Source organism: Pogona vitticeps, chromosome 4 (genome assembly GCF_051106095.1).
Source record: "Pogona vitticeps strain Pit_001003342236 chromosome 4, PviZW2.1, whole genome shotgun sequence".
NCBI classification, from domain to species: domain Eukaryota; kingdom Metazoa; phylum Chordata; class Lepidosauria; order Squamata; family Agamidae; genus Pogona; species Pogona vitticeps.
In genome coordinates, this window is record NC_135786.1 from 127,351,864 (window position 1) to 127,367,002 (window position 15,139).

At 38.8% G+C, this 15,139-nt stretch overlaps 1 protein-coding gene across 7 annotated transcripts in view; it reads right to left on the minus strand.

Moving 5' to 3' along the window:
- Positions 1-15,139, minus strand: part of PACS2 (phosphofurin acidic cluster sorting protein 2) — a 91,971-nt gene that overhangs the window by 19,637 nt on the left and 57,195 nt on the right. For 5 of the 7 annotated variants that reach the window (XR_012086644.2, XM_072998320.2, XM_072998317.2 and 2 more), the window contains 3 exons: positions 11,076-11,118; positions 7,667-7,709; positions 580-715 (listed from right to left, as the gene is read on the minus strand). Coding sequence is in view for 4 of the 7 variants with exons in the window: in XM_072998320.2 (XP_072854421.2) it covers positions 580-715; positions 7,667-7,709; positions 11,076-11,118 (222 nt within the window). In the remaining 3 variants the exon portion in view is untranslated. Of the gene's footprint in view, positions 1-27; positions 185-579; positions 716-7,666; positions 7,710-11,075; positions 11,119-15,139 lie in introns of all 7 variants that reach the window. The other 2 variants (XR_013544673.1, XR_013544674.1) reach the window with 1 other exon arrangement.

Consider the following 15,139-nt stretch of genomic DNA (forward strand, 5'->3'; position numbering starts at 1 on the left):
AGAAGCTCTATTCAGGGGTTATACTACCTGGCTCAGAATCCACCACTGGATACTTCACACTTCCAGTGACAAGACTGAAGAGGAGCTGTTCCCTGCTTACACTCAAGAAAGAGCTCTGGAAAATATGGCTTCTTGCCCATATGTAGAGTCTACATGTGAGCAGGAGTATTCTTCCAATCTGGAACTAAAACAGTGAAGAACATGACAACAGAGCTGGGTGCGTGGGGGCATTCGCCTGTAACCCTGTTCACAGTGCCACATAGTATAATGCCTGAATAGAGACAGGGAGAGGGAGAAAAGGGGAAAGCGTTCTGTGTTCTGAGACTATCTTACCTGTACAACCAACCAATTTAGTTTCTGCTGGCATTGGCTTGTATCAAAAACATTCCACAATATTATCTTGCAATTAAACAATACAAAACAGAGTCTGTCTTGTAAATGCATTTAGAAGTTTAGAAGGGTTTCCTAACTAATGTCTAAACCTGCGATAGGCAAATGACATGGGGTAGATGCATAAACAACTTTCAATTCTTCTATGTTTGGAAATACAAGTTAAAGAAAAGGCAGAAAGTGCTTTACCTGGAGGAAACAAAACTGCCTGTGACAGACGGTGAGGAAGGTGGGGTGGGGGAAGTTTCCTTCATTCCAGGAGACACAGAAGGCGGTGTAGAAGAAAGGACACTCGAAATACTGGGAGCTGCATCGTCTGAGTCACCTTAAAAAGAATGATTAAAATGGTTGGTCTGCAGCCTGTTGATCATCAAAAGTACCAACTGCACACCAGATAAGGGCATATCTGGAAAGCCACCACAATCTTCTGCTCCTGCTTTGCAACAAGCTATGCCCCCCCTCCCGCAAGTTTTCACAGCACTACTAATTTTTCTGTGAAGATTTTCAGTCATCCAGGTGAGGTTATCTGGATGTTGAGTCATGGCAACTGGACTTCTTTCTTATCAGGTTGAAACATTTCGCTACTCACCCAAGTCATTTTACTATTCAACAGACTGAAGAAGCTACTTGGATGAGTAGTGAAACATTTCAATCTAATACGAAAGAAGTCCAGTTGCCATGACTCAACTTCTAGACACTACTAATTTTATTAATGAAACAGTATTTTTTAAATAGTCAAACACAAATACTGTTTCCTTGTTCATCAGAATATATAACAGGTGAGGGGAAAGGAAGGAAGTTCACATTTCCAAAACAGGTCATATGAAAACATACAACTGTCAGGAGCTCAAAGTTAATCTTGCTACTCCTACAGCAACTTTCTTGTAAATAGTTTTCAAACTCTGTACAATTAGAGTGCCCTAGGACCTGAAAACATGCTATGTAAGCTGAAAGCAAAGATAATTTTAAGCAGAAAGTATGGCTGAAATTGGACAGAAAAGCTGTGAGATATGTATCAGCAGGGACAAGAAAATGCAGAGGACAATAGTCCTGTATATCCTGAAAAACTAGTTTGGAATGCTTTAGAGCAGGGGTCAGGGAACTTTTTTACCTTTTACCCCGCAAAAAATTTATATACGCCAACATTACCCCCTTGATTCGAAAGGAAGGAAATCATACATTATTTGAATTTAAAATATTATTGAATCTACAGAGGCTGTGTACCGAACTAGCAGGTTGCACCAAATTTGATAAAGATGTGCACTATTTTTGCTGGAACACATTACACTCCAGCCATGGTGTGGTATAGGGAGTAGTAAGGTGTCCAACGTGCTTAGCAATGTGCATTAAATTTTTGCTAGCTAGCAGAGGTGGCTGCCAAAGTGGTTCTAGCAATGACATGCTTGCTAGAGACAGGCAACGCAGAATTGGGGTGGGTGGGTTCCCTACCACTTTAATCGTTCTATGTGTGGTGTGCAAAAAGGAACAAACCAGGCTAAAGGTCATGTCCTGGTGCCCTGGTGCCACAGCCCAATATCAAAGGACCAGTGTGCTTTTTTACCATCATCAATGGAAAACTCAGCAGTGGCCAGAGGATTGGAAAAGACCAGTCTACATACCAATCCCAAAGAAGAGAAGTGCCAAAGAATGCTCCAACTACCATACAATTGCACTCATTTCACACGCTAGCAAGGTTATGCTCAAAATCCTACAAGGCAGGCTTCAGCAGTACGTGGACCAAGAACTTCCAGAAGTACAAGCTGGATTTCGAAGGGGAAGAGGAACTAGAGACCAAATTGCTAACATGTGCTGATTATGGAGAAAGCCAGAGAGTTCCAGAAAAACATCTACTTCTGCTTCATTGACTACGCAAAAGCCTTTGACTGTGTGGACCACAACAAACTATGGCAAGTTCTTAAAGAAATGGGAGTGCCTGACCACCTTATCTATCTCCTGAGAAACCTATACACGGGACAGGAAGCAACAGTTAGAACTGGATATGGAACAACTGATTGGTTCAAAATTGGGAAACGAGTACGACAAGGCTGTGTATTGTCCCCATGCTTATTTAATTTCAATGCAGAATACATCGTGTGAAAGGCCGGACTAGAGGAAGCCCAAGCCGGAATTAAGATTGTCAGAAAAAATATCAACAAGCTCCGATATGCAGATGATACCACTCTGATGGCAGAAAGTGAGGAGGAATTAAAGAACCTCTTAATGAGGGTGAAAGAGGAGAGTAAAAAAAATGATCTGAAGCTCAACATCAAAAAAACAAAGATCATGGCCACTGGTCCCATCACCTCCTGGGAAATAGAAGGGGAAGAAATGGAGGCAGTGACAGATTTTACGTTCTTGGGCTCCATGATCACTGCAAATGGTGAAAGCAGCCGCAAAATTAAAAGATGCCTGCTTCCTGGAAGGAAAGCAATGATAAAGCTAGACGGCACCTTAAAAAGCCACCCTTCCCCCCCCCGCCGCCTTAATTCAGTTTCTCTTTTGCTTGACTGCCTGTTCATTTTCAGTTCTGAGTCAGTCGCTCTCTCTCTCGCTCTCTCTCTCTCTCTCTCTCTCTCACACACACACACACACACACACACACACACACACATGGACGTGCACACACACTCCCTCCATTTTCTACAATTAAATACATTTAAATAAGCCTGATGAAGTCCTCAGTCTCTCGCACCTTTCTTTCTTCCCTCCTTCCCTTGCTTGCTCCTTTCCCCCCTCCTGCTTGTTTGCAGTCATTTCCGGAGGAAGCAGTCATTCAGAAGCCCTGGATTGGCTGATTGCCCAGGCTAATCCCCACCTGTAACCAATTAGGTTTATCTCTCCGATCTCTCTAACAGAACGGAGCATTTAGGAGTGCCCTGCTGCAACGAAGGAAGTAACAGGCCAGGTGGCAGCCTGCTCATTACCCCCAGGATTTTCACTTTTACCCCATTTGGGGTAATTCACCCCTGTTCCCCGACCTATGCTTTAGAGTAACATGGAAAATTTCTCTATCGATCTTGTAAACCCAAGAAAAGAGCACTCTCATGGTACATTAGAATGAGGACACTTCAGAGTTAATTTGCTAGAAAAGGAAGAAGAATTTATCAAACATGGAAGGCCATATCAGTTATAATTGGTTTTTCCAGAACACCTGGAGCTGTTACAGGAAGCATGAATTCATTTTTTAAAAGGCTAAACAAAGATGGAACTTTCTGAAAAAGATTTGTCCAACATAAATAGAAGGCCAATTATAAAAGGAAGAATGAAATGTATAGATTATTTAGAATAAAGGAACACTGTGTCAAAAATTCAGAGAATAAAAGAGGAAAAAATAGTTGTAAGAAATAAAAATTGGAAAACAATAGAAATATTATTATAAGCGCACACAGAAATGCAGAAAATGAAGCAAACACTGGTAATCCAGAGTTGGCTTTAGAGGGAAGTAAGATGAATAATTATTATTTAACTAAAAGAAATAGACTTTATAGTGTCAGAGTAAGTAAAGAATCTGTTAACTTAAATGTATTTTATATCGCAACCCTATGTACTTCTACTCAGACGAAAGTAAATTCAACAGGACTTCCTCCCAAGACTGCAGTATTAATATGGTAAAATGCGGAAAGTTCTATAGCAAACTGAAAAAAGGGAAATGTTTCCTGCTTGGGAAACATATTACAAAGAACAAATTGTTAAGTAAAAAAATTAAAGGATCTGTATTACACTGGATCAAATAGAAAACAAAGCAGCAGTTTAACTGTGTGATAAAACATGACAGCTCTGAAACTGAGATGAGAAATTCTGCTACCAGAAGTGGACAGACAGCAGTATCTGGTGCCTTTATTGCCTACTAGTAGCTTAATTTCTATAAATCTTTTCCCAAGTTCTTTGGTAAGAAATGTGTTAATGTGTTATTAAAGGGCAAGAACAATGCACCATAAAATGCAAGCAACACTGAAAGTTGTGATCATAACTATTCATGAAGTTATAGCCTGAGCCAACAATGCAATGTGGCTGCAAAAAAAGCAAATGTGTTTTAAGGATGCATTAACAGTCTCCAAATCCCATTAGATATTAATCCCCTTTCATTCAACCCTGATTAGGCCTCATCTTGAGTACTGTGTCCAATTCTGGATGCAGCACTTTAAGAAGGATGTCAACAAATGGGAGCAAGTTCAGAGAAGGGCAACAAAGATGATCAGGGAACTGGAAACCAAGTTCTATGAGGAAACACTTAAAGAACTGGGCATATTAGCTTTGAGAAAAGAAGACTGAGGGGAAATATGGCAGCACTTTTCAAATACTTGAGAAGTAGTCATATAAACACCTTCACTGAGTTAGAATTTGGAGTCTGTTTTCCATCTCCTACTGTAGCTTCTCTATAGTCCTTCTTTACTTTCATCTCCATCACCATTAACGCATGATCCATTATTTTTATCACATTAATATTCGTATCTACTACTTCTGAAGGGCTGGACACCAGCCATTAACCACACTTAGACCCAGTGGTTAAAAGAAAAATGATATTTTCTTTATTACAAAACAATTTGGGAAACCGATCTAAACTTCAGTTCTTTTGCAGTTACAATTTAGCAGTCCGAACACACCCTCCTTTGTCAGCCCCTTCTCATCACTCTCCAAGCCCTCCAGCTACTCCTCCTTCAGGCTTCAGGATAGGCTGGCCACATGCACTAGTCAACCAATGGCCTTGTTTCCCTGTTACTAAGCGAAATGGACAGGGTTTCCATCACATATGTGCATGGTAGGATAGGCTCAGTTCACTCAATTTGCTCTATTGAGAGTTCAGGCTTGACTTGATTGAACACCCACATTTCTGCTTTTCTGGCTGTCTTTCATATCTGTACGTCAATCCTCCAACTTCACATTTCAAATGAATTGATTTTTGTCACTGTCTTTCTTCACTGTGTTTTTTACACATAGTATGGATTATTTTGACCTTGGTTTCCAGTGACACTCTTTGCTAACTCCAACCTCTCCCTTTTTTATTATTTCAAAAGGGAAAGGTATGTCTTTTGGAAAACATGTTACACAACATGTCTGTAGAACTTTTGGTCCTTTATAGCTTTTCCTCCTCAGCTTGACTAAATCAAAGAAAGGGTCTGGGATTGGAACATAGCTTCCTAGTCTGCATTCTGGAAAGTGGGCATGACAACATCATGAGATCAGACGGTGTATGTCTGTCCATGTTGTACCAACTCATAGCTTCACCATTTAATTCAATGATCCTTCAAAATAATTGGGTACAGAAGGACTACAGCCACATCCAAGCCATTCTTGCTTCTGCCTCCTCTCAGTAACCATAGAACACATTATGTGGTCATATTCTGGAATCCTGTAGCAATAGATAATTCTACATAAGGGAAGTTCCTGCTGGAATTTGTGTGCAGTATAAGCATATTTAAATTCCTGTTTTTAAAAACCAGGAAATCGTATTTTTCAAAAAACCTCTGTTCACTATTCTTCACATATGTTGAAAAACAGTCCTGACAACTGCATTGTGTTTGAGTGAAAAGTGGTTAACTGATAAAAAAGAAGTCACATTCTAGGATTTTCCCTTGCTTGATGTCACTTTGTGAATGGTAGAGAGCACAAGAGGGTATCCTGTAGACCATCTTGATTGCTGCAATTGGTGTTGTCAACATTCAGGCTGCCCTTTGCTATGTAAAACATGGCATCCTTTTTCCTGCTGTCAATATTATCATCATAACCTTTATCAGCATAAAAAATCATGTGTACAGAAGCACAATATCTCACATTCATAAACTGGAGTTGTTTTTTTTTTAAGAATTGAATGATGTTAAATGCCTCTTGGTCCAGAAGTGGGGAACACATGCCCAGGCTCACTGCTTACATTTACACACACACACACAACACTGCTCCTTTGTGCAGCTGAAATGTATATTTTGAAAAATGTTTCCTTTAAAACAAGCTATGTGGAAAATAAGCATCTCAGCAGAATTAATCTCCCAGAAGTACAAATGCGATTTAGAACAAGGTGTTCTGTTTTAAAGCAGAAATATTTCAGAATCTTTTCAGAATGCAATCTTTTCCGCCACTATTGCTATGTAATCAAATTTGGCAGTGCTAACATACTACAGAAATCTTCACCCTTATACTCTGAAGAGCAGAAGTTGCAGAGTGCCTGGAGAACTTTTTTTTAATCAGTTTTTTTAAATCTTTGAGTTTTCACCTTGGAGTGCCAAATTATAGATCTATATTCTTGAATGTAAATGATGACTTTAGTGACTAAGGTCACACACTGCAATAGTTCAAAAAAAGTATTTTCCTCAAACTAACTGTACTGATTGATTTAGCTAGCAGATACTGAATTTTTTTTAACATACAATGGCAAATTTATATTCTGTCTTTTGCAAATTATTTATCTGGATTCATTGATGTAATTTATATGGATTTACAGACTTACAGTTACACTTTTTTGTTGTTGTTGTTTAGTCATTAAGTCATGTCCAACTCTTCGTGACGCCAGAGCATACCAGGCCCTCCTGTCTTCCACTGCCTCTCGCAGTTTGGGCAAATTCATGATGGTTGCTTCGATGACACTGTCCAACCATCTCGTCCTCTGTCGTCCCCTTCTCGTCTTGTCCTCAAACTTTCCCAACATCAGGGGCTTTTCCAGGGAGTCTTCACTTCTCATGAGATGGCCAAAGTATTGGAGCCTCAACTTCAGGATTTGTCCTTCCAGTGAGCACTCAGGGTTGATTTCCTTCAGAATGGATAGGTTTCTTCTCCTTGCAGTCCGGGGGACTCTCAAGAGCCTCCTCCAGCACCACAATTCAAAAGCATCAATTCTTCGGCGGTCAGCCTTCTTTATGGTCCAGCTCTCACTTCCATACATCACTTACTGGAAAAGACATAGCTTTGACTATGTGGACCTTTGTCGGCAAGGTGATGTCTCTGTTTTTTAAGATGCTGTCTAGGTTTCTTATTGCTTTCCTCCCAAAAAGCAGCCATCTTTTAATTTTGTGGCTGCTGTCACCACCTGCGATGAACATGGAGCCCAAGAAAGTGAAATCTGTCACTGCCTCCATCTCTTCCCCTTCTATTTGCCAGGAGGTGTTGGGACCAATGGCCATGATCTTAGTTTTTTTGATGTCGAGCTTCAGACCATTTTTACACTTCTTACTCATGCAAAATGCAATTAAAACTAATCATCTCAGTTAACCTATAGGTACATGTGGTCAATGACCATACAATTAATTAATGAGAAATTATAATACCATTGAATAAATAATATTACCTGATGTTGCAGAAGCCTGTTCAACTAGTCCAACTTTTACCACCTGAGGGGAGAAAAGGAGACTTATTTTACATAGAGTTACTAGCCCTGACACAAAAGCAAGAAAGTTGTTCTGAGCCATGAGCTGGTTTCTGCAACCCTTGAAAACAACTGATATGGACTGCAAGTGTTCTTTTAGGCAGATGTTCAAAAGGGCAGAGAAGTATTCCACAGGGAAGAGTAAATATAATCCTACTTGCTTTGGTAACCAGTTTTCCCTGTTCTGTTGTCTGAACTAAAGTAGGGAAACTAACACAGCACAACACCACACACAGAAAGAGTAGCTAACTTTTCTCAAGGTCATACATCCTTACGTGTGCATTCTATTGTCCATCCACATGTGCAGTATTGTGCCAAGCAGAGCTGAGTTAAGATTTCAGATGAATGTTTTTCAAATGTGTTTATTCTCACTGTCAATGTAATCTAGTCATATTTCATTGCCTGTGAAGCTTCATAAGATTGCAATACTATAATTGCATAGTTTGTGATCAATAAATGAAAAAAAATGCCTTTCAAAAATATTCTTAAAAGATGCTAGTGTAGCAGAAGCAGATGGTGAGAATAACAACTGCAGAAAAGGACAAAAAAAAGGGAACATTGGAAGGTGGCGATTGCTATGTTTCTCCTACTTGATGAAAGCATTTTCCATGTCGAAAACATCTGAGGTGAAAATATTTTTTTAAAATCTGACCATAGATAATGAAAAGAACCTTTCCTCTCACTCTACTCATCTCCCAAATCTGGAGAATCAGAAGTTGCACATTTATCATCAGCCACTGTTCTCGCCTTATGCGGAACTACAAACTACTCTTTTGTTATTATTTTGGTTCCAAATGGGCTTAAAGGGTAATGAAAACAGAAGGCTGACAAAGGCTAAGATTCTTAGCTGCCTTGTTTTGATTCTAAACCTCCAGTCAGAAAGCAAACAACTTTCATGTTCTACTTCAAGTCCATCAATTGCTGACAAACTACAACTGTTATCCTCCAATTTTTCTAAAGTACCTGTATTTGATTAGATGGTGAGAGGAATTACGTCCTCAAAATAAGAAATTTTAAAAACCCTAGGAAACAAAAATAAATCAAAAGTCTTTGATTAGCATCGATAAAAATAAAGGGGAAAAACAGTCATTTGCAGCTGGTTTACTGACAAGGTTGGCCAGAATGTTCCACCTTCCTTCCATCTTCATGACATCAATTTTAAGAAAATGGGAAGGGGAAGGAGAAGAAAGTTAGCAAGCAAGAGGAGGAGTTCTCTTTTTGGTGGTTTTCCTACTTCCTCTAATTCCCCTTCAAGGGAAGCCAAAGGAAGAAGAGACATGTCTGCCTGTCTTCAAAGTTGTTCCTTTTTTTTTTAACTTGGAAAGAGAAGCAAAATAAACATAGCCACTTGTTTGTCTTTCTGACAGCCCAGGATATCTGCAATGCTCTATTTCAGCAACATATTTCAAATGGAACAATTCTCTCCATATCAGCTTTCTTCCCTGTCCAAATTTCACACCCGTACACAATAATTGGGGATACAATAGGACGAATGATCTTAGGTGACCTTGCTAGGAGTCAAGGTGGGTACATTCTGCCTTGGATGATCCAACTAGGATTCCAGGCTTTAAATGGAAGGGCACAGACAAAAAAAATCGTATGTCTTTTATTTCTTCCATCTCTTCGCTCTTTCACGCGATGCCTGCCAAACTGCTTGAGAAATATCATGAAGGCTACTGTTGGCAGCCAATCAGAAAGCCACTGCTTAACACCTTCAGCATCAGCCTTTTTCCCCCTCGCCATGCAGTAACCTAGCTCACAGCCAACTGGAACTCCTCCCACTATCCTACAGCAAGCATTGTTTGGGAAACAAAACAGCTGCAAGCTCTAATGGCTGGAAAACACACTTCTCCCTAAAGAGGCACTGTGCCCAGAGATGTCCTGTTACACACTAGGTGAAACAAGCGAAATTGCTGACTAGTAAAGTCCCAGACTAAGGAAAGGATGATCTAGGAGAAGCAGGAACTGCAAGGCTCGTTGTGGAAAACACCCATGCAAAGCTATTCAAAGTTGTAGTCCAAGAAGCAGTCCAAACGGTCATGCAAAGTCCAGGCAATCTGAAATAAGGGATTCCGACACACAGGAATGAGGCAGAGGCTATCAGACAAAGGTGGCAAAAATTATTTCCATCCACAAGATCTTCCATCACCAAACTGTGAATAGGCAGTTCTCAAGCTTCACTGCCTTCTAACAGGGTAAGCAGCTTGGACTCACTGCAGGTTTATGTACCTACACCATCCAGTCAAAAAATAAGCATGGCACAGGTGTTGCGGGTCCCTGAAAAAGCTCCTTCAACATGTATCTCTCTTGTCATATGCAGGTGCTGAAGCACCCCTCCTGATAGCCTCTCAAGAAGTTAGGTGGAAGCTAAATCATGTCTCCCAGGAAACAGTAGTGGTCTAAGATAATATCTAAAAGCTACCATATGAATACACAAAGCAAACTGTCAAAACCAGCGCTCACATTTTGCTCCCAAATCAACAATTTCCAAAGAAGCTGGATCTCTAAGGAAACAACACCCACTCACAAAAGAGAGTGAGTTGTCATGCAAGCCCTTCTCTTACACAGACAGGTCCTGTATACTACAACATGTTACTCACAAATCTTCCCCCACATGAATAGTCCGTATGCTGTTCAAAGTATTCCCCAGGAAATCATGTTCCAGAATCAGATTTGCTTCACCAGAAGCTAGTCTTCCACAAGTAGGGAGAGGTAGAAAACTACAATTTTCAGCCTGTAATTGCCACATTTTATTATCCACTTGAGTAAAAGGAACAAGGTGGGAGGACTGAAATGTAGAACTTCAGCATCAGAAAGTTGGAGTCATAAAAGAGTTTCCAACATAGGTTTCTTCAAAGAATATAACATGGACATTTCTTATCGAGTATAATCTTATTATGGCTAGAATCTGTCGTCAAATCGTCTCCGACTCTTCTTCGTACTAGCTAGTAAGTCTGATCTTAACTATCTCTGCCCTTCATTAGAAAACACTGAAAAAAAATCAAGAGTTGTAACACAGTTGTAATCTATTTGATTGACAACAATGTATTAGCATCTTTATCAATCTTTGAGTACAAGACCAGCAGTACGGAAGAGGCAACATAAGAAATGGTTTCCAAGCTGTCCATAATGGGCTGTCAACTGCATATGGGTAGTAAATAGCATGTAAACTATTTGCTACCCACAGCTGTAAAATACAGGTCTCAAAAATTCTCAATTCACACAAGACATCACACAAATCAGCCCCCACTGTTGTGGTATATTTGCAAAAGGACCAGAAGTACAAAGGTAGTAAAATTATCCACATTTATACAAAATAATTATTACTCACGCCAACAAAAGGGATAAACTTCTGGGCTGATTCTTCATCTGGGCTAGAGAGATCAGAAAATAATCATCATTTTTTGCAAATGCAAGAAACAATCAATTCTCTTATGTTTCTTTTAAACATGCAATGGTAACCAAAAACATGCGAGAATAGATTTCTCCGCCTGTCCTTATTGTTCTTTTACAAAATCGTGCAGAATGAAAAGTAGTGAGTACGCACGTGCATGCATGCACACACGAGCATGGATACATGCATGCACAACCAGCAGGTTTGTTGTTACATTGACCTCTGTGTTTTTAGAAGGAAATTATTTAATACGGAAAAGACTACATCCAAGTAACTTCCTATTTCCAGAGATGACTAAAAGTGTCCTTATGACTTCACATCAAGGGAAGCTATTCTTGCAAGTCCTCACTTGCAAATGCCAGTTTTTCATTCTTTTCAATTAACTCCAGAAGATATATGTTGCTGTTCAAAGAGACTATGATTTTAGAACACTTTGGCATTTAAAAGATCACAATTGTTCATCACAAAAAAATTATTTCATCCCCAACTTAGAAACTGTCCACCATTATGGGGTGAGAATTTCTGAATTCATGTTGAAAAAAAGCATCATCTAATGTCTAAATGTTATTTGTCATTTGGGGGATATGAATATGATGAACAGAGAAAAGTCTATTGGCAGTCCAAAAGTGTTAAAAATGCAGAGATCCTGGCCATCTCTTTAAATGATGGACATTTCAACAGTGCAAGCGGGTTCCTTTATTTATTCCTTCCTTCATTTACTCAAGGTTTTGATGCTGACATATAAAGCGCTCTACGATTTGGGGCCACATTACTTGTCGGAGCATCTGACCCCAGGGACATATGCCCGACCTATCAGATCCTCTCAGATGAGGCTCCTTCAAGTGGTCACCTCAAGAAAGGTTTGAAAGTATTCCACTAGAGGCACAGCCTTTTCCATGGTGGCTCCAACCCTATGGATCAGCTTCTGGAGGAGTTATGCCCGACCCCCTCCCTTTTGATACTTAGAAGAAAACTTAAGACCTTTCTTTTTAGGAAGACTTTTCATACCAACCCGGATTGATATTTTGCTCATCTCCTGTCCTGCTGCTTTTGTAAACTATTTTGGTGCCATCAGGTTTTTAGATTGTGAGTGTTTTTAAGTGTTTGGTTGTTTTGATATGGTTTTAACCTGCTGTTAAATTGCCCAGAACAGTGTGTTAGCACTAATGGGGAGGTATATAAATAAAATAATATATACTTAGCTGTTTAAAATGTGAGTGCAAACTGAATTCCTGTTCAAACCGAATCAATCTAAACCTATAAAGAAGTTAGTGGTTGTTAAAAATAGAGGAACCACAGCACCAGAGTGTAAGAAAATTGCAGCCTGAAACAGAAATCCATTTCTTTCTGGTGTATGGCTGCTCTGGAAAAAGGCTTAGCCTCTTTATGTTTTTTTCCCCTTTACTGACCAATGAAAAAAAATATACACCACAATCTTGGAGTTCTGCTTTACACCTCAGAATGTTGTGAAGAGTAAGGAGTATATGATGGGTCCAGGCTCTCTGAAGTTCCATATTCTCCCATACAAGCCTGTCCAGTTAGGCAGGCCTTATTCTGAGATCCACTATGCTTTGGACTCATGTCTTGTGGGAATATGTGTGAGGGCCTTTCTCACTGGCTATTCCCAAGATGAACATATCCCTTCCAAGTGACACTAAAAAATATTCAGTTCTTCTAAAAGAAGACGAACTCCCATCCATCATTTTTGAATCATACAAACAAGTGATGTAGTGGAGCAAGGTTATGCAGAATTGATGGCTTGGAGAGTTTTGAATATCAAGGATTATGATACAGTCTCCTTTCAAAACTTCCTTGTTATTTCTGAGACTATCTTTAATTCTCACAGCAGCTGACAGAGAAATTAATTTAGGAATAGGATATTGTTACAAGCTGATCCTGTTTTAATGCAAAATATTGGAAGAAAGTTTGGTCTTCAATGGGTTGCTTATCAACACAATACTCTCTTCAGCCTCTCCCTTTTTATACCACTTATGAGTCACAAGTCAAATAGGGACAAGGAGTGGGTAGGTATTAGAAATAGCCACTGAAAGTGCTACTGGGAAGAAAATATGAGCAAGGTTATTATAGAAATGACAATAATAGCATAAAATGACATTATTGCAAGAGCAGGTGAACACCTAATATATGCAAATCAAAAGCAGGATCAACTGCAGCCAAAAAAAAAACTGTGAAACAAAAAAATTTGTACAGGTAGATATGGCTCCTGCCATGTTTCTAAGAAAGTCTTTATCAGGGGAAACAGTTCAGCATTTTTTTTTTTCAATTTTCACTGTTTTTTTCTTTTCATATCATTCTTATTATTCAAAAATACCAGACACAGTCAATCAAAATTATAAAAACATTGACTGGTATTATATAACAGATACAAGTTTTAATGAAAAGCCTAAGTATCTATTAAATATTGGCACAGTATATATGCTGTTCCTAATCCTGCCGTTTTTTGTAGCTCTGATGGTATTATTTCTGAGATCTGCAACTGCTTATAATACTGTATGAAATTTCTTGGTATTGTTTCCAAAGCACTATAGTGGCCACTGAAATGTGTTTCAGCTACAAACAATATGTTTTGATTGCCAGATTTCTATATTTTGTTAGTTTTTCAAATTTTTTATTTTCAACTCTGGCATCCCCTGGAATTGCAATGTCAATGATCCAGACATTTCTTCATTCTATTACTACTATATCTGGTCTGTTATGTTCAAGGTGTCTATCAGTATGGATCCGGAAATCCCACAAGATCTTGACTTCCTATTTTCTGAAACTTTCTCTACCTGATGTTCCCATGGGTTTTTGGAAACTGGCAAGTTATATTTTTGCATAATGAATAATGCACTAATTTTGCCACTCTATCATGTCTAATTTTATAATGTTTGCACAATCCTTGGACATTCACGAGGTGTGACACAGTTTCATCCTTTTCTCCTCAGAGTCAACATTTGCTGTTAGCACTAATTCCTTGATTTATAGCTTTCATCACATTGGTTTGAAGTGCTTGTTCCCATGCAGCAAAAATAAAGCCATTGGTTTCTTTCTTAAGGATCCCCAGTTTGAATGATCATGGCTTTCCATCAATATTTCTCAGGTATTGTACATGCAGTGGTTTATTTTCCAACTATTTAATTTATTTTCACATAGTTGTTTCTTATATTGAGCTTTTGCTGTTTTCAAAATATTCTCAATATTCACTACCTTAAGTAATTTTTCTCTACTTGTACTAATATAATCATTTAGGCTTCTTTTTTTCCTCCTCTACTACCCGCTTTATTTGCAGTAATCCATGGTCTCCAATTTTTCATGGTAAATATAATCTGTCTACATCCCTTTTTTGATGTAATGTGTGATGCATGTGCATTAGTTTCTATGTTTTTTGATCCAATTCTTCTAATTCATTTTGGGTCCAATGTTTTATTTCCGCTGGGAATCTAATTAACTGGAACTGTCCTTGTGTTTGTAGCTTTGACTGTATTCCCACAATTTAATTTTGATTTTAAGATTTTCCAGTCTTTTGTTGTATTCCCTTTCTGTCAGTTCTTTAACATGTGCAGGATGTTGTTGTTGTTGTGGTGGTGGTGGTGGTGGTGATGATGATGATGAATTGCAAAACATGGTCAAAACAGCCAGGATTGCCAATATATTCTCCAAAAGTTACATCTGAAGTTCCTCAAAGGGTATCTGAAAATCTACTGAGATTTCAATTTCAATTCAGTAAATTTCAAGGCAAGTAAATCGGAATACAGGTTTCCTGAATCCTACAGCAGCTCTCAAATCATTATATCACAGTGGTTCTCAATTCTGGTCCAGTGTCACTTCAAAATCACCACTCCATTAGTGTTATGGGGGAAAGCTGTCAAGTACAGATGGGCACGATTAAAAAAATAAATCACAAATTCATTAAAAAATCACCAATTCGTTGATTCATATTTGTATGAATCAATACCCCTGACAAATACGAATCAATGAATTTTAGCAATTTTTGATTC